This window comes from Centrocercus urophasianus, unplaced genomic scaffold (genome assembly GCF_019232065.1).
Source record: "Centrocercus urophasianus isolate 14NV4802_14NV808 unplaced genomic scaffold, USGS_Curo_1.0 seq_14, whole genome shotgun sequence".
Taxonomy (NCBI): domain Eukaryota; kingdom Metazoa; phylum Chordata; class Aves; order Galliformes; family Phasianidae; genus Centrocercus; species Centrocercus urophasianus.
Window position 1 is genome coordinate 31,237,741 of NW_024884586.1, and position 23,710 is coordinate 31,261,450.

At 44.0% G+C, this 23,710-nt stretch overlaps 2 protein-coding genes across 2 annotated transcripts in view; both read left to right on the plus strand.

The window, feature by feature from the left end:
* Window positions 1-1,980: 1,980 nt before the first annotated feature.
* FCF1 (FCF1 rRNA-processing protein) lies at window positions 1,981-6,437 on the plus strand. The gene is made up of 8 exons (XM_042813784.1): window positions 1,981-2,027; window positions 2,125-2,192; window positions 2,320-2,394; window positions 2,507-2,655; window positions 3,093-3,165; window positions 4,065-4,152; window positions 4,571-4,665; window positions 5,813-6,437. The coding sequence occupies exons 1-8, from the start codon at window positions 2,025-2,027 to the stop codon at window positions 5,859-5,861; spliced, it is 600 nt and encodes a 199-aa protein (XP_042669718.1). The 5' UTR covers window positions 1,981-2,024; the 3' UTR covers window positions 5,862-6,437.
* Window positions 6,438-8,568: 2,131 nt separating this feature from the next.
* YLPM1 (YLP motif containing 1) overlaps window positions 8,569-23,710 on the plus strand; it is a 37,038-nt gene continuing 21,896 nt past the window's right edge. Inside the window, 6 exon segments of the mRNA XM_042813446.1 lie at window positions 8,569-9,318; window positions 9,321-9,539; window positions 13,158-13,403; window positions 14,274-14,468; window positions 15,570-16,300; window positions 18,950-21,298. Coding sequence (XP_042669380.1) covers window positions 8,569-9,318; window positions 9,321-9,539; window positions 13,158-13,403; window positions 14,274-14,468; window positions 15,570-16,300; window positions 18,950-21,298 — 4,490 coding nt within the window.

The following is a 23,710-nucleotide window of genomic DNA, read 5'->3' on the forward strand; positions in this document are numbered from 1 at the left end:
CATCCTATCATCTCCACATGAAGTGGCAGGCAAGGCACCAAGCCGGGCAACCAGCAGAGATGAAACAGCCATGGCACAGCTGGCTTCCCTGGAGCACACATGCCAGCAGCAGCTTTAAGGATGCTCCTTGGGTAAAGTTCCTAGCTGTGAGTAGCTAGTATTCAAGATAAGCTGCAGCATACACAGCTAAATTAAAACAGTATCAGTGCTAAAAACTGCCAGCTAACAATCTGGGAATCTAATTCATAAAAGCAGCAATATAAGGTGCCATCATAACTAGGCTGAGAAATGCTGAATTGACCCACAGGTCCCAGTGATCTGAATTTAAAGACACAGCAGACAATGGTCTCCTGCCACCTGCATGGAAAATGGGGAATCAAAAAAAGCTTCACTGTAGTTCGCCTCAAGAAGTCTTTGCACAATTAGGATAGACAGCCAGGAATCATAAGATAAACATTAGTGCCATTGCCTCTCTCATGGCAGAATGGAAAACAAGACCAGTAACAAGAATAAATTTTGTTTGCATTACTGCTGCTGTAAAGTCAAGGGAACACAGGACAAAGCTCCAGGAAGCAGCACCAATATATCCGTGCATAGGAGCTATAACAACGATGCCACATTCACATGGCTACAGCTACAGGGCCAGCTGGGATTTAAAAATGGTTTAAAAGCCTTTCTGTAATTTGGTATTGCTCCAGAATCATTAAGATGACAGAATTTCACATCTCTGAGCAGAACATCCCTATCCATGCATGCAAACATCCACCACCAGCACCCACTGTGTCTCATGCCACACACACCACACACAAGACAATTCTCCTTCAACCAAGAAGGTGCAGTATTTTTTTACATTAATTAAAGTATGCACAGAAGGACAAACAGAAACTTGGCTTTAAAATACACTCATGGAAGACTGAAGAGTCAGCTCAAAAGGCACAGAGCACACTCAGCCCTCAAGGACAAAAGCCACAGCAGTGACAAAGGTATCCGCAACACAAATCTGCCCTTCTCTGTTCATAGCCAGCATTTATCACACATGCATTTACATGCAATTCCGAAGAAATACATGCAACATAACATAATATAAAATAAAATAGTATAGGGAAACCTCAGTCAGCTACCCAAGGACTTTCCATGGCAGGTGAACGACCACAAGGACAGCAAGCTGTTTTCCCCAGGCCAAGCAGGTGCTGCTTTGCAGGGCCCTCCTGTAGGCTGCCCCTTCCCCTGGGCCAGGACAAATCTCTCATGCAGTACATTGGTGCTGCAGAGCTGATTTGGTGACCAGCAAGTCAAGCAAAGCTGGCCACATTTAGGAGATACCTACAGGTTTCAGTAACCTCAGAAAAACCCACAGTGAAGACAAGAGCCACGAGTCCTGCCTCACTCCTCGTGCACAGGGCACCAGAACCCAAGTGCAAGAACATCAGAAGCATTTCCTTCCCCGTGCAGGAGGGCTGTTACAGATCAAGTCGCACCGCCAGCAGAAAGCACAGCTTAGTAAGACTGAGGGCCACAGACCCTCCAAAGAAGCACAGGTATCAACATCCCCTCTGCTCTCCTCGAAGCCCATCAGCACAGCACCTCCAGCACGGCGCCGTTTCCCAGCACACGTCAGCCCAGCGAGCTTATTAAAGAGCTGCATCCTCTGCTCCTCCGCTCAGCCCGGTGCCCGTCACCGCGAACAGAAGTGGCTCCGGGCCTCGGGAGGCCCCCGGCTCAAAGAGGCAGCCCCGAACTCGGCTGTGGCAGGAGCGAGCGAGAAGCGAAGCGGCCGCAGCAAGCCGAGTTCAGCGCTCGCGGCCCCGAGCCCGATGTGCCATCCCCTACGCACTGCGGTGCCACCCGCCCCGCCTCGCCTAACCCCACTCCCAGACCGGCAGCACCCTTACCGAACACCCCCCTGACAGAGCCGCGAAACCGATGCCCCTTGCCGGCGGACGGAAGTGACGAAACTCCCGGTCCTCTCAGGGGGCGGAACTTGTGACGCACATTGACGACGCCGGAAGTGCTGGCTGGGCAGCATGGTGAGGCGGGCCGGGCCGGGCCGGGCCGGGCTGGGCCTTTGGGTCTTGGGGTCTTGGGTCTCGCGTCTCGCTCATCCGCGCCCGTGTCTCCTTATAGGGAAAGCAAAAGAAGGCGCGGAAGTATGCCGTGATGAAGCGCATGATCAGCCTGCGTGACCAGCGCATGTGAGTGTAGCCCACTGCTAGGCCGTCGCAGGCGGCGCCCCGCAGCTTGGCGGCCCGTTCGGCGGCGCGGGGGTCCCACTGGGGCTCGCCGCTGCCCCGCTCCAGCGGTGCGCGGTCTTTCTTGCAGAAATGAGAAAGAACGGGCCAAGGCCCCCGCCAAAAAGAAGAAGGAGGATCCGAGCGCCATCAAGGAGCGGGAGGTGTAAGTGCCGCAGTGCGGGCCTCCTGGAGGGTGTCGGCCTCGTAGCCCTCCTTCGTTGTAGGATTTGGTATGATGTCAATCGCAGTTAATCGATTTGTATTCTTCCCTCCAGCCCCCAGCATCCCTCGTGTTTGTTCTTCCAGTACAACACGCAGCTGGGGCCTCCTTACCACATCTTAGTGGATACCAACTTCATCAACTTCTCCATCAAGGCTAAGCTGGACCTTGTGCAGTCTATGATGGACTGCCTCTATGCCAAGTGTGAGTGTCTGCCTCACTTGCAGATTCCAGGTTACATAGTGCCATGATGTGTCCATGAATCACCTATTTGGCCTCACCACATTAACTGAGGGTAACAGAAATGTTTAATAAAATATGTACTATAATCACAGAGCTTGTTGCAGATGGCCTGTGGTAGCCCTGAGACTTTGTTTTCTGACAGTCAGTGGTTTTAAATACTAATACTAAGGTAAAGCAGTGGTATTTTAAAAATCTAAAATTATCATGGATTTGTCCAATTGCTGCTCAGTGGCTTTACATTTCATCCCGTTGTATCTTTAGCAGATCTTAGAAGTTTAGAACTGCAAACAGTGGGTTACAGAGCTCATGACAACTTTCTGAGCTGTGCTGTTGAGATCTGTACAGAAATACAGTTTTGTTCTAATACAGGCTTCTAATGCTGTCATTTTTGCATGTAGGTATTCCATGTATCACAGATTGTGTAATGGCTGAAATTGAGAAGTTAGGACAGAGGTATCGCGTGGCATTAAGGTATGTGCACACTATTCCTCTCTGCTTCTAGAACTTTGTATTTTAATACAAAGGAGACAGACAAGAAGAAATGAAAGAAATTTGCTATGGTGTGGTGCTCTTGTACAAATGGATTGTAGGTCTTGAACTTGATTTTATTTCTCTGGCTTTCTGAGTTCAGTTTTAGATCACTTTGAAAACTTATATACTAGGTATAAATATCCAGCTATAATTTTTTTTTTTCCCTCAGACCTTCTAAATAACATTTTTTTCTTTTTCTCTAAATATTTAATAGTAAAAAATTATAAAAAGAAAGAAAAAAATGACTCGGGTCTTTTGGAACCTTTCACTTATGCCTCATATTTTTCCTCTTGCAGTAGGTAGCATGTACTGGTAATGTAGAGCTGTGTCATTGTGTGATATCTACAAAACAAGTCCAGGATGGCTTGTGCTCTCAAGGTTTACTGTTCAGTTGTATTGTTTTTTACCATTTATTTGAGCTGTTGAGTTGTAAAATATATGAGTGCAGCCCTTAAATGTCTTTGAAGTTCCCCTTCAGAGGGAAAGTGAAGTGTTCCTGTATGAAAAGATACAAGGTACAAAAGATCAGCAGTAAGATCTAGAATTTCTCCTAGTGCTTGAGTTATTTCAAATGATTTTTCTCTGTTAGGCAAGAACTTAACATTACTGAGAGTTTGGAAACCGGTTTAAAAGAACTAAGAAATATTTAGGCAGATTGTATTATTTGTTTGCTCATCAATTCAAGTTAGTGGAGTGTACCATTGGCTCTGTGGCTTAAGCCCTTGTTTAGAGGATAATATGCTGCATATCATAGAAAAGAGGGTCTGTGTTCCACCATACTGTATTACCATACATTTCTGGTCTGATTGCTGTGATGCTGCACATATGTATCCCCACAGAATTGCCAAGGACCCTCGGTTTGAACGTTTGCCATGTATGCACAAAGGAACCTATGCAGATGACTGTTTGGTACAGAGAGTCACTCAGGTATTTACCCACACTATGCTAACACACTAAAAATTCCTGAACCCTGCTAGTTACTCATGACTTAAGTTTCCAGCAAAGTAACTGTAAAATCTCATAAGAAGACATTTTCAGTACTTAGCACAAGTTTATTTGGAGTGGAGGATGTAATCTCCCCTAAGCATTCTTGTGGAAGATAGCATCAAGAAGCATTTTGAATGGGAAAGCTGTCATCTGTAAAAACTGCACAGTGTTTGAATGTTTCTTGGAGTCTGTTTTGATTAGCAGAATTATATTATTAATCTGTTATGGAATTCTCTGCAAGTCCTAGGAGTGCTTTACTATTGACAGGTAGCCCTCTCCTGTTAAATGAGCTAATTGAATTGAGGCTTTTGCTTGCCTTTAGCACCAGTGTTGACTCAGGCTTGCCTCTTTTTTTCAGCACAAATGTTATATTGTAGCCACAGTGGATAAAGAGCTCAAGCGGAGAATACGAAAGATTCCAGGAGTGCCCATAATGTATATTTCCAGGCACAGGTAAGGGACTTCTGACAGAAAGGAATGCTGCCAGGCAGAATCATTGTCTGGCATGGACTCTATTCCAGTGTACTTCTCTCCTGCAATGTCTATAATGGAGGTTGTAGTAAAGGGCCTTGTGTTCACACAAAAGTGAAAGCATAGCTGCTGCTGGGATAGAGACTTGTTGTAGACCTGCTTTTATTGCAGTCCACTTATTTGCTACCTGGAAGACTTCTTTCCTTGAGATCGGTGTTTCCATAGATACATCTTGCATAAGCAGTAGGAGGACTATGGGGCAGATGTGTTCTACAGATTCTTGAGAAAAACTTCCTGTTCCATGTTCTATTTGAAATTTTTTTATATCCTCAGCTAAGAAACTGAATTTGCTTCTTGGAAGGATGCAGCAGTTTCAAAGCAATGAATCTGTACAGTAAGACTTGTGAGATATTGTAACAACACTGGTTTGAATTTGTTTCCCATTCCTTCTAAAGCATTCATCATATCCAGTGTTTTAGTATTTGTTCTGCATTATGTACAATTTAGGTTCTATGCAAGACAGAAGTTCTATGTCAAATCCTTTCAAAGTGTGGTACATAATTTTGGTAGCATGGTAAAGAAATAAAAACGTGGAGAGAAAGGGGTCAAAGTCTTCAGATGGGATGGGAAGGATGCTGGGAGGCAGGTATGCTACCAGTGGAAACTGAGTGTACTAAAATGCAGACAGAAGCATATCAGAAATGAGCAAGCTAATTGCTGTAAATACATGGTTTTAATTGACCTGCAAGTAGAAGATGGCATTGAATATTTTCCCTCCAAACATCTTCAGCCTTACTCATTTTGCCCATGTGTCACAAGTTGAATGGACAGGATTTTATTCTCCAGAGTGGTTCTGCTCCTAAATCCTAGATTAGTTCTTAGAAAAACATTTTTTTTTCTTCTTTGGGGTTAAGGATTTCTTGACACTCGAACTCTGCAGGATAGAGGTAACTTTATAAAGTCTTTTTAGTTTTCTCCGAGGTAATATTTTTCTCCCTGAGGTTCTGAGCTGCAGATAGAAATGCAGCAAAGCTGTTTTATGTTCAGTCTTCCTATAAGCATGTTGCTGCACTAAGAGGGGAACAACATAGAGTAGGTTGTCTTAATAGGTTTTCCCTTTCTTTTGCAGATACAATATTGAGAGGATGCCAGATGATTATGGAGCTCCTCGGTTCTAACTTGTCCAGCCAAGCCATGAATGCCAAGGCCCTGAGCCAGCATAAAGCTCCTTCTTGTTCCAAGCCCTCCTGCTTTCCTCTTTGCTGGAACTCTCTTTGTAGGATATCGGACTGACTTCATGGCCTTGATCTCCTAGGAAAAAAAACAACAACTTTATGAAAGAGTCTGTTTTACTCATCTTTTTTCTGACTGCACCTGATAATCCATAGCTTGGAGAAGGATATCAGAAGAAGAGAACTCTTATGTTCAAGAATGTGCCAGACTCCCTCTTTGTTCTCACATGGTGATGGGTTTCACCATTCTGAATTAACTACTGGTGATATTCCAACTATGACTGAGAGTGGGACCACAGAGGTATTAGAAGGCTCTTATCTCTGCATCTGCAGCAGGATGAGTATTCCTTTGGTGAACTCCTTTGCATCTACTCCAAAAAGAAATTGGAATCTGAATGCTGGGGGAAAGCCATCAAGTCTGCATCAATAGACTGCCTTCTCTGGAGCCGTGGTCTGGTAGATTTTAATTGAGAGTCAATGGGCTTTTATTCAACTGCATCTCAATACAGTGAATGAAAACAAGTTGTGTCCTGCTCATGTTCCCTAACTCAGTTCATCCTTGTACATTGAACAGATTTTCCCTTGTTTTTGTAGGTGCTCAGTGCATATTTAATATCTCTTCTTACCAGTGCACCTTGTATTTAAGATATGATGGTATCATCTCACAGTCTGTCCACTAGGTCAGCCAGCAGTCCAGCCTTTTTGCTTAAATCCAGAGAGATGTTGGCATTGTTGGGTCTGGGATAGACCTCTCCTTTTTGTGTGATACTTAGGTGCTTTAAAGTCTCATGTAATGGAAGAGGAATGTGCTGCTGTTCACAGGAAAGTGTCAAACTGAAAGTTATTAGATTGGTCTGGACTAGAGTAAGTGGGGAGAAATCAGAGCAAATCTCACAGAGATCTGCAGTGTTGGCAGTAATGTGAGGAGGAAGTAGTCAGAAGAGTGAGGGGAAAAAAAATGGTTAAGCACATGGAGAAAAGCAGTGGAAAAAATAATTCTGAGATGTATTGTTTCTGTCTTCATGAAGGTACATTCTCATATCTTCTCCATTAGGCTTTTATTTTTAGTTTGCTCTTCTGATCTCTGTTCCTCTGTGGTGGTGAGAACTGTTTTAGGACAGAGATAGGAGAGAAACTGAGAGTTGCTGAGTCCCACATGCTGTAGCATGGCTCCTGGCCAAAATATTGGAGTTGGGGTACAGAGAAAAGGGGGAAAACTTGTACTCCTGGTGTAACTAAGAAAAAGACTAAACTTCAATAGAGCTTGTATCTTTCAATACCCTACACTAGTGCAGTCTTCAGTGTATGGCTGAAGTCATATCCCTAAAGGCAGGCAGCACACAGTGAAGGTAGTAGCTCTCCTCTGCTAATAATTTCTTGTCCTTGGGAAATGCCCCAACAAGCTAATAACCTTAATGCTAGCACCTGCCTTTACAGATGTTGCAGGAAACTTTGGGAACACGTCAGACTTGCTCTCTTTGCTTGCTGTGAGCTCACCTACTAGTCTTATCCCTGGAATAATACCATACTGACACTTCTCCACCTCCAGATAGAAAGAAGGTAACCAACCAGCCTGAATTTTGACACTTTTAAATTGTACATTTCAAAAAGTTTCCTTCATTTTCTTCTCTCAGTTGAAGTCACTTATTTTTTTTTAACCCAAAACTATTGCCATGAACACTTAAAGGCCACACCTTCTCAAACAACGACTGAGAAATAGCTGTAGGATTTGATCTGCTTATTTGGTTTTCAGAATAATCCTAGTTCTAAAAGACTTCTTCAGGTACAAAATTACCCAGAATTTTCCCTATGCAGATAACTTGAGATAACCCAGACTGAAGGAGTCTGGAGGAGAAATAGAATGTTGCTCATGGTTAATACCTGACAGAAGTCTCTTAGGTGCTGAAGAAGTCAAAGGCACAGCAACCTGATGAACTTGTGGGATGTCTTGACGGCTGGCAGAATGCTTAAAATTGCCAGACAAAATGAAAGGATATAAAATAACAGAGCTGTGTGTGCATACTAGGGTGATCTTCCCAGAGAGTTGTCTCATAACTGAGTTCAAACTTCGCTGGAAGCTTTTCTCATAGCTTCACAGCTGCACGATGTGTCATTTGAACGCGAAGCCCAGCTTTTCCAGCTAAGAGGACAAAGCTTTTTCCTGACCTTCCTCCTGCCTGCAAGGCTTTGGATTTCTCAACTGTTCTTTCCTATAGGGCGGAGATGCTCAGTTCTCCAGCCAACTAGAGGTGGAGCATCAGAACAGTTGTTCGCGTTTCATGGACTTGGACTCCCCTGCCAGTGGAACCCGGCGCTGCCCGGCCACACATAGCGGAGCCCGGCTCGGCCCCGCCGCTCTCGTCTTCCGCCCCGGCCGTGCCAATTAGGGGCGGGCGGAAGCGCGGGCGCGGCGCTCTGCTCTCGCTTCCTTCCCTCTCTACGTGCCCCGCCGGCGGCACGGCGCCCTCCCGTAGTCACGTGGCCTCCCGCCGGGAAGCGCCTCCCGACGCTCTAGCTCCACTCTCGCGCCGCTCTATTGCCCGAGAGGGCGGAGCGCCGCCCCGCGCAGGCGCCGTGGGCCGTCCGCGCCGCCGCCGCCGCGGCCTGTGGAAGCGCCGCGCTCTGCTCCGCGCCGGCTGCCCGCGGCGCCGCCATGTACCCGGCCTGGGGCCTTTACGGGGCGGCGGGGCACTACCCGCCGCCGCCCACCTCCATCCCGCCGCCGCCGCTGCCCATCCCTCCGCCCAGCGTGCCGCCGCCCGCCGTGCCGCCGATGCCGCTGCCCAGCTACCCGCCGCCGGGCCCCGCGCCCGCCGCCGCTGCGCCGCCGCCTCCCGGCGGCACCTCGGGCTTCCTCAGCCTGCAGGAGCAGCACCTGGCGCAGCTGCAGCAGCTACAGCAGATGCACCAGAAGCAGCTGCAGTCCGTGCTGCTGGGGCCGCCGCCGCCGCCGGGGCCGCCCCCCCCGGGGCTGCCTCCGCCGCCGCTGCCCGGCTCCTTCCCGGACTGGCAGCAGCCGCCGCCCACCGTGCCGCCGCCGCCGGTGCGCAGCTACCAGAAGCAGTTCTCCCACCGCGAGCCGCCCCCCGCCGCCCGCAAGCCGCCCCCCGCCGCCGCTTCCCGGGAGCGCGACGGCGCGGAGCCGCCCGCCGGGCACGGAGAGTGGGGAGAGCCCGCGCCTTCCGAGCCCGTGCCCATGGACATGGAGCTGTCGTCGCCGCCGCAATCCCCGCAGCCCGCCGCGCAACCCTACCTGCCCGCGCAGCCCTACCTGCCGCCGCCCGCCTCCTCCCCACCGCCTCAGCCCTACCTGCCCCGCCCGCAGGCCTCGCAGCCTCCGCCCGCCTTCTCCGAGCCGCCCCCCTCCTACCTGGAGCCCCCCCCCGGGGGGGGCGCGCCGCCCGGGCCGGCCCCCCCCCCGCGCCCCCCCCCCGCCCCCCCCCGCAGCCCTACCTGCTGCCTGCGCAGGCCTCTCCCTCACAGTCCGCTCCGCCCGGGCCCGCCGCCAAAGCCGCCCAGCCCCGCTTCACACCCCCGCCCGCCGCCCTGCCCGAGGGAGGCTCGGAGGGAGGCACGGAGCAGCGCGGCACCCCGCAGCCCGACCCGGCTACGATGACGCCCCAGGTAAGGGCTCCGTCCGGCTCCCGCAGGATGCGGTGGTATCGTGTGCACCCGTGGCGTGCATCGTGTGGTTCCTTCATTTGGTTTTCCGTCGGGGACCATATGTCAGCCGGTCTGTCTGGTCAGCCTGGAGCTGTGGCTGATCCTACCGGCTGTGGGTAAAGCTTCACGAGTCTGCCTGCTGTGGTACCCCGTTCTCTTTGACTTTCTGGAAATACGCTTTCCGCCACACGGGTTCGATCTTCTGCTATAAGATGATACAGAGCTTCTTAGGGAATACCCTGAAATAATAGTTCTCACACATGATTCTTACAGTTAACTGTGCACTTCTACGTGTGCACTAGGGCTGAAATGACTGCATAATGTTAGTCCAAGTGTGAGTACATCAGTGCAGCTCTGTATGCGTGAATTTGGGCACAGTGCCGTTGGTGAAGTGTGGACAGGGGCGTGCAGAGCCCCCAGCTGTGTGTGCACCACCCTTGGCCTCGCTGGAGCTTTTGCAGCCCTTAGGGGTCAGCTCATGTAGTTCCAGCTGCAAGAACAAAGTATAAATACTCTTAAGAGTGAATGGATTTTATTTAAGCTTGAAATACGCAGGTTCAGTTGTTCTTTGGATTCTGATCTGAAGAAAATTTGTAGAAATTTTGTATCAGACTGAAGTCACTGAGATTAACTTTGTTAGTTCTTGGGACATCTTTAATTTGTATCCATTAGACTTCCATACCTGCACAGAAATAGCAATGGAAATGTATCCTTTTTACATTTGTACCATATAATGAATCACTGCTCAGCGGCGGAGTGCTTTTAGTTTGCAAATGTGATGTTATGAAGACTTCGGACAGTGCTAGTTAATCTCTTACAGGGATACCAATGGGGCTCATATTTAGTACCAAAACCTTGACAAGTCAGTTGTTGAAAGTGAATAGCATTGAAGGTGCTGCTGAATTCTTGAATTGTTAAACTTCAGATCGAGCAGTGAAGTAATTTGTCCCCCCACTGTGTAGCCAGAAGTGTCATAAGTGATAGGAGGAGAGAAAACCAGATTGAAAACTGAGAATTTTGGGTCTTTGTCAGAGTGACTTTACAGCCGTTGTAGCATGCAGAGAACTGGGTGCATTGAAATCTCTCAGTGGTGCAGGCTTGTGTTCCTCAGAACCGTGCTTCTGGTAGTGTGTGTTCTGGTCACATCTGTTGTGGTGCTGATTTCAGCCTCTGTGTAATGCAATAGGCATAGTCTCTTGGTCAGCCAATGGTGGAGTAAGTGCTCAAATAACTGAATGTACTGTCAGGACTCTTCTGCATTACATCAGTGCTTCTGTTTTGTTCAGGAGCTGCGGAAACTCATGTTTTCACTTTTTTCTCACTTCTCTGTTAGAGCCTGCAGGGCATGTATTGCTGACTTCATCTGCTGTGAAAACTATGAGACAGGATACATTGCTGTGTGCGAATGTCCTTGTGTGAATCACTGGTCATACTGTGATTTTCACCCCTTATCCAATTGTTTGAGGAGGCTCTCTTGGGTCTCTGGGTGAACAGAATTCTGTAACGGTGGCTCAGTGGTCATTCCTTCAGAGGCACAGCATCCAACACCTTTGTTCTAAGTCACCTTATGATGCTGTTTGAGAGGGATAAATGTAAACATCTTTTGTATAGCTGCATTGTGTGCTCCTCCCTCATGCTTACTAACTTACTAACCTCATCTCTCCAAGTTGCAGCTTTTACAGAAGTTATTTTTAAAAAACACATTGGTATGTTTGTGTCTGCTAGGCTTTTGACAGTGGAAACCCACAGTCCCTTTCTGAGTGTCAGGTGGGCTCTCAGGGGAAGCTTATGCTTCTCTTAAACCTGTTTAAAGACAAATTGCATAGTTCAATTTTGAGAAATCCCATCAGACAATGCCTACCACTGTTGTTACCATGCTTTTTCTATTAGTTCCTTGCATCCCTGTCTTTCGGATTCTTTTTGGTTTGTGAGGAGGCTTTTTACAGATTGCTGTTCTCATCAGCGTATGCTTGGATGGAAAGGGAGAACAGCAGACACGAAAGCTGCAGGGCAGTCACAGATTCTCAAAAGTGGTGGAACTGACATGAGAACATAAGAATGGTTGCTCTGAGTCAGACTAAAAGTACAGTGTTTTATTATTCTGACTTTAACAGTGACTAAAAGGAGATGCTAAGAGAAGAATTCACAAATAAGTGAATAGTGATACTTCTCTAAAATACAGGAGCTGCCTTGCTGTGACTGGTGTCTTTGTCTGTAAAATCTGGAGACTTTTCTTGTTGGAGCTTATGTGGTTGTGCCTTGACGCCATGGCAGTTCATTGCTTGCAGTTCTCTGGCAGGGACTTGCATAGCTCAGGGCTGTCAGGTAAAGAGCTGCCTCCCACCAGCTTTAAGTCTGTGTCCTGCTAGTCTGATTGATGCCTGGTATTTATGTATTACAAGATGAAGTGAGCTAATGGTTCCCACTTGGGTCACTCTAATGTGCGTGGTCCTGTAAGTGTTGAGATACTCCTCTTTAGTCTCTTATTCTTTACTTTAGTGGCATCTCACAGTGCTTTGAAGCTGCTGTCATGTACTGACAGTACTCTGATTGTAGCCTGAATTATTTAAAACTGAAAGCTGAGCCACATCTTAGATGGAGAATTCTTTAGATGGAGCCATATCTACTTTTTCAGCTGCTGAGTATTAATTGTAGAATCACAAAGTGGTCTGGATTGAAAGGGACTTTTAAATATCACCTTGAAACCTCCCTGCCATAAGCAGACATAAGAAACATCTTCCACCAGATCAGGCTGCCCAGGGCCCTATCCAGCCTGGCCTACAACACCTTCAGGTCTCCAGGCAGCCTCTGCCAGGGCCTCACTACCCTCTGAGTAGACAATTCCCTCCTCATACCTAATCTAAATCCCCCCTTTTCTTGTTTAAAGCCATTCCCCCATGCCCTGTTGCTGCACACCTTGATGAAGAGTCCCTCTCCTGCTCTCTTGTAGGTCCCTTTTAGGTATTGGGAGTAATTCAGAGTAATCAGAAATCAGTTTCTAAGTATTCTTTGCTGGTTTTTGGGTTGTATTTTTTTTTCCTAACCCCTCTTTTATTCAAATATTTCCACCATGATTACTCTGCCATCATTTTCATACTACAGGTGTGTGTTCTCTGTTCATGCTCATCATCTTTTTGAACATTTTATCCTTTTTACTGCTCCCCTGCTTGTATTTGTTGTCCACCTTTTCTCCTTCGTTTTCCCTAAGTTAGTCTCTTAGTAAGTACACTCACTTGATAGGAATAAAAAGCATTAACATTAGCAAGCATGGTACCTACCACATGTCTCTACTACTTGGTCATTTTTCTGCTTTTTATTTTTGTTTTCCTTAATTGAAATCTCTTTGGAGTGGGGAATAAATTTGTCAGTCTTCCATGCCTCACATATCACTATCTGAGTTTTGATCAAATCTTTTTACTTTCATTGCAGTACTGCTGATAACGAAGTGAGTTTTCTCTCATATAAACGTTTTTCTAGAATATTTTTATTCTGCATGATCATCAATGACTATCATAAATTAAAATTCTTTGGTTTGTTTTTGCTGAAAGCCATTTGTCTTAGAAAATTTGTTTATTGTAGGAACAGCAGCAATACTGGTACCAGCAGCACTTGCTTAGTCTACAGCAAAGAGCAAAAGCCCATGCTCAGGGACAGCAGCAAATGAAAGGCCCAGGAGTAGGAAAGGATTCATCTGAGCAGAGAGCAAAATCTGAAGAAGGGAAAATGAGTGCTTCAACTCCGCAGTCTGAACCTCCTCCGCTTAATGAATCCTTGCCTCCAGCATCTAAGGAAGATGAGTCTTCTCTTACATCCACTGAAACTCAGGTAGGCTTTGCAGAGAGGTGCCGCTCTGTGTTGTGCTAGATGGGACAAAATGCAGGAAATATTGTCATCAAATTCTCATATACTGTGTAATAAGAAATACAGTAAAACAATCTTTAAAGAACATGTAAGGCCACAGCAATAATAAAAAATACATTCCTCATATTTAGAATTGCATTGACACCCACACAAGCACCAAGCTTGACTTACTTGCACCTTCTCCAACACTGTCATCTTTGTCTATGAGAAACACGTTGTGACAAAATGTAGTACTCTGTAAATGAGGAATGCTATACTTAAGACGCTGTTTTCAGTGCTTCTCTTCTGGTTGTCTGGTCTGGCTCTCTTTTTCTCTGTGTATAATAGTTTGTCTGGAAGCCAAGAACTTTATACAGAGTATTTAGTATTTTGTCAGAGTGCTTAATGATAGTTTCTACGTAATGGACGGAGGTCATTATTTCAGTGTTTCAGCAGATTACTGTGGCATGGTAGGCTGCCCTACAGCATGTGCTCTGCTTTCACTTACGATATGCAGGTTTTCATCAAGCAGCAAAATTATGCACTTAAAATTATTTTGTTTCGTCATGAAAATGCACAGTTGTCTCCCTGCATTTGCTGTGAGCAGCACAGAGCAGATCTGTGTTAATCTCTTACCTGTTAGTTTCTGTATGTATGAAAAACCTAATCCCCATCTGCTTAACCTTTAGATCAGACTACACAAGAATAGAGGAGATAAAAATCAGAACACTGGAATACAGAGTGATAAGATAATGAAAGCCGAGAGGATTCTTGTAAACTGAGTAGCAAACAAGTGTTTTTCTCTTCTGACAGAAACAGCCTTCCTTTATTTATAGTATTTGCCTGTTTCTCTAGCTTAATATTGATCCTCCTGATGACCCTGAGGAAGATTTGAGACTGCAGCAGTTGCAAGCAGCAGCAGCTCAATGGCAGCAGCATCCCCATCACCGAGTTGGATTTCAGTACCAGAGAATAATGCAGAAGCATGCCCAGCTGCAGCAGATAGTACAGCAGTATCAGCAGATCATGCAACAGCCTCCACATCTGCAGGTGAAACATTCAGGAGATGATATTTGTTATATTTTGTGAGTGACCTAACACTAACGGTCTGCTGAAAAAATGAGTAATTGAGTGATTTCTCATGGTCGGCTTATCTGTCCAATTACTTTTTCTGCATGGACAGAAGTCTGTATCCCTGTTTCCTATTATCACTCAACTTTAGAATGAAAAAAAGTAGCTTGAGAGGTGATGACAAATCTTTAATAGGATAGTGAAAATAAGAATTTACACTTTTAATATTTTCAGGCATATCTGAGTGATACAGGAGCAGAGTTGAATACAATACAGACCTTACTCAGCTTCTGATATTTTCCTGATTTAGAAATCATGCAGGAGAAAGTGAGCAGGTGATTGTGTGAAGTAAATTGGTAGCTGCCCTATTTCATAATTTTGAAAAATGTGCAGTGATGAAGTAGAAGTCTTAATTACAAATTTGGATGATTATATCACTGTTGAAACCTTTAAGTTTTTAAGCAAACATTAATTGCTGTATTAGTTGAACCAGCTTTTTCTGGATTGGAAGAGTTTGTACATTAAGCATTTATTTATAGCTTGGGCTGTCTGTTTAAAAAATCTGGAAGTATAACGCCTGAAATCTTAGAACAGGTCAAGCCTATCAGTATTAGCATCTGAGGAAAAACTGACTGCACTGTGCAAATTATGTCATCCAGAAAAGGTTTTAAGAAAAATAACTGCTTGTAGCTGAAGCAACTCTCTGCAAGTTAGTAAGTTTAGAAATTGAAATTCTGGGAAGTAGTCACATACTATATGTGCCGCAAGGGTGAAGATTGATTTGTGCTTTAGTAGCTGTTGTTTGCATTAAGTAATAACACAGCTTGAAGGCCTTTGGCTATAGCTTTCTTTAGTTTTCCTGTGTAAAACAAAATAGTCTTCTATGCATAAACACTTGCTCTCCAGTCATTCAATGAGTAAATTGATGTTAGGTGTCGGAGTTTGCTTTTGTTTGGTTGTAGTTCTTCCTCAAGTATCTGCAAAAGTCAGAAGTTGTGATAGGAGGAGTGACGCTAAAATGTGTGGCTCTGACAGTAACTCAAATGGTATTTTGAAGTTATTCCTGTATTCTCATTGTAGACAATGTCAGTGGAGATGCAGCTGAGACATTATGAAACGCAGCAAAAACAGTTCCAGCAGCTTCATAAAGACTGGGAGCGATCAATGAACCAACAGTGGCAGCATCAGCTTCAAACATATCCTCATAAAGACCAACTTCAGGAGTATGAGAAACAGTGGAAAGCCTGGGATGAACAGATGAAGGTCACTCAGTCCCATCTGCAGGAGAAAGTGAGCTCACTTCAAAACTTGAAGAATCAGTATCCTGCAAATGTTTCACTTCCACCTCCATTTGTTCCGTATTCCCAATCTGCTCAGGGTGGCATTCCAGTTATGCCTCCAACTTTGCCTTCAACTACACCTCCACTGGTTCCCCCACCTCTATCGTCTGTATCTCAGTTATCCAACTCCTCCTCTGTCCCTTCAGGATCCAGTTCTCAAAGCAGTCAATCTACTGAAACACCAAGGCCAGCTCTACTTCCCACTCCTGGTACCTATGCATCAAAAATATCTAGTTCACCTGTGTATTCAGCTTACCATTCTCAAGGAAGTTCATCCTTCAGCTCTTCAGACCACGGAAAGTCTCAAGTTCACCATAATAAACAAACTGAGCAAGGATGTGGGGAACTGAAAACCCCTTCTGCATTGTCTTCAACGTACACACCTACCATGCAGGATAAACCAGTGAGATCAGGTGGATTGCTTCCAGATCCTCCCAGATCAGCACGTTTCGAAGGCCCCAGAGGTCCTCGGTAAGGATACTTTCATTGATTTATACATGTTTGAGGCTAAATGCATTTTGGTGATATATTAAGAAATGAAACATTGTCTTATTCTCAGATTTTCCTGAGGTCATATGAGGTGTGTTTGGCAGAGGTTTTGTGTATGCACGTTATGGTCTGTATTTATCTGATTACAGCAAAGATAAGTAAATTCTGTTCACCTAATCATTTCCTAAAGGGGAACACTTTTTTTTTTTTTCCTCCTGTTTCTCTAGTGAAATGCTTCAGCATGCTGCTCCCTTTTAATCCTCAGAGATATAATATTTCTTTTGTGAAAATAGGAAAGATGCTGTAAATATTTTATGCATCTTTGCCATCTTTAGCTTAAAGATGATAACTCGCATCTGGAAGACTGACCTTTCACAAAAAGCCGTATAAATTTCCAGCATTCCATATGTGGTACTTGGAACACAATTTAGGAATATCTAAAGCAAAAGTGTTGAGGAACAATCCCTCAAGTCATTGATGGATTAAGTCAGTGCTGTAGATGATGACACTTAAAGAGCACATTCTGAAAGGGGTTCAAGAAAGTATCCAGATATCTATTTAGTTAAATATACTACCATAGCTTATTACTAGAAATTTAGTTTTAGAGAAGAGAAACAATTATTCTTTGTAGTCCAAATCCATTGATTGCAGAAAGAAATGGTAAAAGTAAGAGTGCTTCACCTGTGCTTTTTCTTTAACTTCTCTTGCTGTGAGAGTTCTGTAGCTAGATCTTTTTCCTGTTTGCTGCACTTCCCAAAATGGCTGCCGGATAAGAGAGTGGTGGTCTTTGTCTTGCATGCAAATCAGTGTTTTTCCACATGTGTAGCATTACTTAGCATTCAAACAGCTATAAATGAGAAAGAAAGAAAGAAATGATTTGAGCCTTTGCCTAACACTGGGATTCCTTTTGTTTTCTATAACATCTGGTATTTTTGAATTTGAAGGTAACTGTCTTTATTAAGATAGAGTTTTATTAAAATACAAATCTGCATTTTTTCAAGTAGATGGTCTGCTGCCTTACTCTAAATGTGTCTGCTACATGCTTTGACCTGAGAACTTGGTTTTTGAACTGTTTTCTTTCCATAATTGTCATGATATCAGTTTGCAAAAACAACATCTGTTGTGTGTGGTCATTAGTTCAAGGCTGGTTGAAGTGATGCCTACTAAATTTGAAACAAACAGACAAACAAACGAACAAAAACTCCAAGAAAGTAGACTGTGGCTTTATTTCTGAGGACACTTGAAGTATTAAAATAGCATAACTTTTGAGCATTGCTATATTGTGATTGTGTGATTATGCTATGGCTTTCCCAAAAATTTGTTTACTATTTGTTCTCAGTATCAGCCATTGAAATTTTTTATTGAACTTGTGATAAATTAAAAATGTAGTTGTTAAATGGTACTATCCCATAGTTAACAGGTAATGATTGGATGTATGAGGAGACACCCATCCACTCCATTTTAGCAATTAACATTTCTCAAAAATCTGTAAAGAATTTCCTTAAACTAATTTTCTGAATTTAGGGGATGAAGAACATCTTACAGTACTCAAACTTTTCTTCTAGTTATACCTCCCGTGTAAACAGTGATCCTTAAAATTCAAGATATGTTGCTGCTATGCTTTACGATTTCTTTTTTTTTCCCTCATCCTGTTTATCTTGACCTCCTTCACTCCAAACAAAATGCAGTTTTGTTCCAAAAGAAAATGTGCTTTCTACTTTTTCATCTTAAGAGGATTATTAAAATTCTTTGATGTTGTGTAAATGATCTAATTTGGTAAATTGTTCACTGAAACCTTAATTTCTGCAGCAAGTCAACTGCTGCTAGGAGGTAGGCAGTAATGAATTTATATCCATTGGGGCACAACTGTAAATCCCAAACATCCCAGCAATTTGAGTCCAGGCACAAGTTCTATATTTTGTGTGAAATGAATTTCTTTTGTTGTAGCCTGGTAGGTAAAACAGTATTGTGCGTGTGCAAGTTGGATTTTTTTATTATATGACTGTGAATTATTCTTTATGTTTGTTTGCTTGACTTCTTGTGTTCAAGCAAGGGCAGTTGTAGGTGTTCTCAAAAGGAATTAAAAACAAAACAAAACAAAACAAACAAAAAAAGGGATGCCATAAAAATGCACTTGTTTTAAGCATATTGTCTTGCATGGAACTTAATATCACAAATTGTTAAACAGATCCTTTCTGTAAGTATGTATAGATTTTCCTGTATGCCATTCATCACCATAGCAAAGTAAGCTTGCTGCATAGTATTAAAGCAAAAGTTCAGCAAGTCCTATTCATTTTCACAAAACTGAAAAGCTGAAACTTTTCTCAGTCAACTTTGGAAGGCTTGTGGGTTTTTTTTTTTCCCTTTTTAAAGTCACGTTTAAATCCTGAGATACTTAAGTCAAGTTTCCTTTTTAGGGTCTGCAGCTGGTTTAAATGTCTTCGTTGTGCAATGTTGAAATGGAGATTTCTTCTCTCTTCTTCTTCTTCTTCTTCTTTGTTCTGCAAGTGGTTCAAATGGGTTTGGTTCTAAGGCACACTAGAGTACATGAGTTAAATCAAGGAGGTGTGAAATCTTTTTTTAGAGTTTGATATATTCATTTGAGTAAAATTGCCTTTATTTCATATACAGATTTGATGGACCTCGAGGAAGAGGATATGACAAATTTGAAGGCTCAAGACCAAGAGGTCCCCGCTTCGACTCCCAGCGCACAGAAGGACACAGGTCACGTTTTGACCGACAGAATACTGACGGACAGCATACGAGTAGATGGGGCAATATCCCACGTGGACCAGCAGGACAATTTTATACTTCTCAAAATACATCACATGCACATGGTTCTCGACCTGGTGGTCCACGGTGGAGGGGGCCTAGGCCTCATTTAGGACAGCAGTCACAAACAGACTCGAGATCAGAAAACAAAGAGCCTTTTACAGACGTAGCTGGCAATCAGCAGACTGTAAGTGGAACGCAATCGCCTCCTGACGTGAAGAGTACCAGTTCCGTTGAGCCAAATGAAGACCTTGCAAACACTCAACAGGAACCATCCAAAGCTGAAGTCAAAGAAGCCACTTCAGACCCTCCTAAAAAGTGGACGTGGAGTTCACATGATCCTAACGAGCAAGTAGAAGAGTCCAAAGCAAGTACTTCACCTATTCCAAACCAGAATTCAACATCCCTTTCTAGCAATTCTGTAGCTTTGCAGTCAGGTGTTGCAAGGACAGGAGGTGCAGTAACCCCTGTAACAGGAAATGAGGATCTGGATTCCACAGACAGTCAATTGCTTGATTCAGATAGTACCCAGGGCTTACCTGGGCCAGAAGGCAGAGGGAAAGGGTCTTTTATGCATGAAGATAGAGGCAAGGGGCATATAAACAGAGGAAGAGGACAGGGCAGAGGGCAGGGAGATGGCCGTGGCTGGGGAATGGGCCGTGGCCGAGGCATGGGCAGGATGGATGGCCGAGGAATGGGCCGGATGGACGGCGGCCGGGGAATGGGAAGAATGGACGGTGGCTGGGGAATGGGCAGGATGGACGATGGCCATGGCTGGGGAATGGGCAGGATGGACGATGGCCGTGGCAGAGGATATGTGTACAGAGGGAGAGGGCAGGCTAGGCAGGCATCCATCCGTGGCAGGGGCATGTTCAGGAGAGCAGGCAGCAGGGAAAGGATGCCAGATGGGCGGTCAGGGAGCAGGGAGAGGATGCCAGATGGACGATCTGGCAGCCGAGAGAGGACGATGGGTGGCCAGTCTGATAGCCGGGAGAGGGTGATGTCTAGCCGAGACAGAGAGCTAGCTGAGCGGCCAGGCAGCCGGGAGAGGGGACAGAGGGCAGGCAGCAGGGAAAGAGGCCCTGTCAGGCGGGCAGGCAGCAGGGAGAGGGAGCCCATGCGGCGGGCCGGCAGCAGGGAAAGAGTCCCTATCAGGCGTGCTGGCAGCAGGGAGAGGGTCCTTGTCAGGAGGGCAGGTAGTCGTGAGAGAGGTCCTGTCAGGAGGGCGGGTAGTCGTGAGAGAGGTCCTGTCAGGAGGCCAGATAGCCGGGAGAGGGAAACAGGAGGCGATAGGGATAAACCAAGTCACCTAGGAGATGACCCTGACAACATGCCTCCTTACCATCGAGATGAGACACTCAGGGGTTCTTGGAGTCATGAAGATGAGAGAATGCATGAGGAATTTCCTTTGGATAGTAGAGATGACCCTTCGATGGAGCATGAGCATTTGGATGACTGGGAAAGAGAACAATACTGGAGAGATCACAACTCTGATTATCGGGATGATTCTGTAGATCCATATGATAGAGATGACAGGCTGCCATCTCACCATTCAATGCCTCCATTATCTCCACTACCAGCACTACCTCATTTATCATCTGATCATGACAGACGAGATTCATGGTGGGATGACTGGAAAAGGCCAAGGGAGAGGGAACTAGAGAGAGATCTAGATAGAACTGGGAGATCCTCAGACATTTATGATCAAGATTTGGACAGAGAATGGGATAATAGAGACTGGGACATGAGACCTATGGATGACAGAGAAATGGGGAATCGTGACCTGGATATTCCCCCACTACCACCACTACCACCCCTTCCACCTCTGGACAGATATCGTGAAGACAGGTGGAGAGAGGATAGGAATAGAGACCATTATGACAGAGACCTCCGAGACAGAGGTGAGCTGAGAATTCGAGAGTATCCGGAGAGATACGACACGTGGCGGGAGAAACAGGACTTTGTTCCTGAAAGGAACGATTGGGAGAGGGAACGGTTGTCAGATAGGTGGTATCCAGACGATGGAGACAGAGTGAGGTCTTTGGACGGTCAGCTGGATTCATCTCTTCTTCCACCTTCACATTCCTCTGATATGCTGGGAGCAGATTCCAACCTGGACTCAGAACAGTCCTTGGGGGGAGTGATGGTCCTGAGCCAAAGACAGCATGAAATAATTCTGAAAGCTGCCCAGGAGCTCAAAATGCTTCGGTGAGTTGCCTGATTCTGTCACATTTGGCAGGAAAAATAAGTAGACATTAAATTATTTTTTTTTTTAATCCACTTTCATACTGTTGCGTGTTCTCTAGAATTTTGAACTTCTGAGCTGGTACATTTCAATTGTATAGTATTGAGTGGGGGATGTTAATTTCCTTTTGGACATCTTCATGATAAATGTTTCTTGTCATGCATTAGTATGTTCTGATGAGTTTACTCACTTCTGACCTATCTTTCTTTTTTATTTCCAATGCAAATTAAATATTCTGTGTTTGCCAAGAAGCAGCTAAATTTTGGTGGCCAAAGATTTCGTAGGGATTGTGAATCCACATCCAGTTTCAGCTGTTAAGTAGGCAAGTCAATCATATTGTAGCTTTAACTAGCCAAATGGACTAATTGGATGTGAATGAAATTTTCAAAATCTTGATCAGCAATGAGTTGCCTCTGCAATTGAGTTGTTGGTGATTTTCTCATTTTTCTTTTGTTTTTTAAACTGTTTACTCCCTTTTCTCATCATGGCTGTTTTAAGAGCACAAAATTTACTTTTAGTAGTATTTTCTCTTTTTATTTTGCTTTACATATAGGTAGTACTAGTTTTAAAGCTGAGTTCCTATGCGGGGAAATGCACTTCATGTATTTGTAAAACTAATTATTAAGAAGCCTTGTTTGACATCAATCTGTTTCCAGTTCCAGGAGTCATCTCACTTATGTGCTTTTCCAACCTTGAGAAAAATGTTGGAGGAAAAAAACCTTGTCCTGATGTAATTTCATGACCTTAGCAAGCTCTTGGAACCTCCTTTTTCATTATGTTCATTAACTAATGTAGTTGCCAAATAGGTACCATGAGAACGAACCTGTTGCGTGGTGCTTTTGCTTCTTAAGTATGTTGTTATTCCCACCACAGCTCGCCCGTAAAGCAAAGCTATCAGAATAGTTTGGTGCTTCTGTGGAGATGGTCCTTGTTTTCCAGATTTCTTCAACTTATACATTAATAGCTTCATTTCTTTTCACCATAGAATGGCAGTAGAAACTCACATGGAACTAGTTATTCAGAGTATTGTTATCACAGCTTTCATGGGTGAACTTATTTTTTTCTCAAATAAAGAGCATTCTCCTGTTGAATAGGGCATTTTCCATTAGTTACTTTTCAAGATGCAGCCACATCACCTTGACCAATCTTTCCATTATTCTCAAAAGAGCTTGTTGATAATTACTTTGTAATATTCTATTATCCTTAGGTGAGTTTGGTAATTGTTTCAAATAGTCACGTCAAGATCTATGTTGGAGTGATTCCTTATTTACATAATGGAACCTATTTAATTTTTGAATACTGCTTACTTTTTAATTGAAGTATGGTTTGTATGTTTGTTTTCTTTTTAGAATGTTCCCTCATTTGAACCTGTAGCATCCTCAGTGAATAGTTTTGTCCAGCTTGATTGACATTGCTTCTAAGGATCAACATAAGAGCAATGACAAATAACCAGGAGGATATGAATGCAAGGCAAACTCAAAATGCGAAAGTTAACAAAGAGCTCATATTAGAAAGCATCTGTTAAACCCCTTAACAATTTGATAGGGATTTATATCAAAATAAGTAATAGAATAATATCCTCTTCCACATCAGCAATATCCTAGGGTTCAGTAAATTTAGAAGTAGAAGGAGGAGGAGAACACGCACCTTCTGCACAAACATTTTCTTTGTGATTTGATGCATAGGTTTTGGTGCATTAAATGTATTCATGAGAAGACCAGAAAGATAGGTTTCTTCCATAATATTCTATGAATGAGATTCTATGAGAGATTCATGTGACCCATCCTATTTGTGAGCCACTGAGAGATAGCTTAGGATTGATACCTAGTAAAGACAAGAGTTTTAATTTCAGAGGGAGGATAAGCTAAAATAATGAGCAGTTAAAGTGAATGTTTAGTTATCTCTGTTACATTAAACCATGTTGAACAATATAGAGATGCTTTGCACTTTTCTTGAAGCCGTTTTGTTTTCAAACTCTTAAGATTACTAAGCATCTGTCCCATATAGAGGCCTTCACTGCATGCAGAAATGCAAGAAAAGTGATTTCTAAAAAGAGAGAGTAGAACCGTACTTTGGGAACCACTGCATCAGTGAATGATTTTATTCAAGCTGAAATACTTACACATAGAAATGAAAATGGAATAGATATGCATGTCTAAGTCATTAAGAAGGAGAAATACAAATATAATATTGATACTATTGTTTGTAAATTTGATATGAGGATATTCTTAAAATTAATTACACAGGTACTTTGCACCAGGTCCTTCCAAGCAAGTGACCCCAATCTGAATGATAGAAACAACTTTAAGGAGACTGATTTTTGTTGTTGTTGTTGATTTTTTTTTTTTCTTACTTTTTTGATCCAAGAGCTACAT

Coding starts and splice junctions, on each gene's coding strand:
- FCF1 (XM_042813784.1), top strand. Junction 2,193..2,319: donor AGCCTGCGTGACCAGCGCAT/GTGAGTGTAGCC, acceptor TCTTTCTTGCAG/AAATGAGAAAGAACGGGCCA. Junction 4,153..4,570: donor TGGTACAGAGAGTCACTCAG/GTATTTACCCAC, acceptor TCTTTTTTTCAG/CACAAATGTTATATTGTAGC.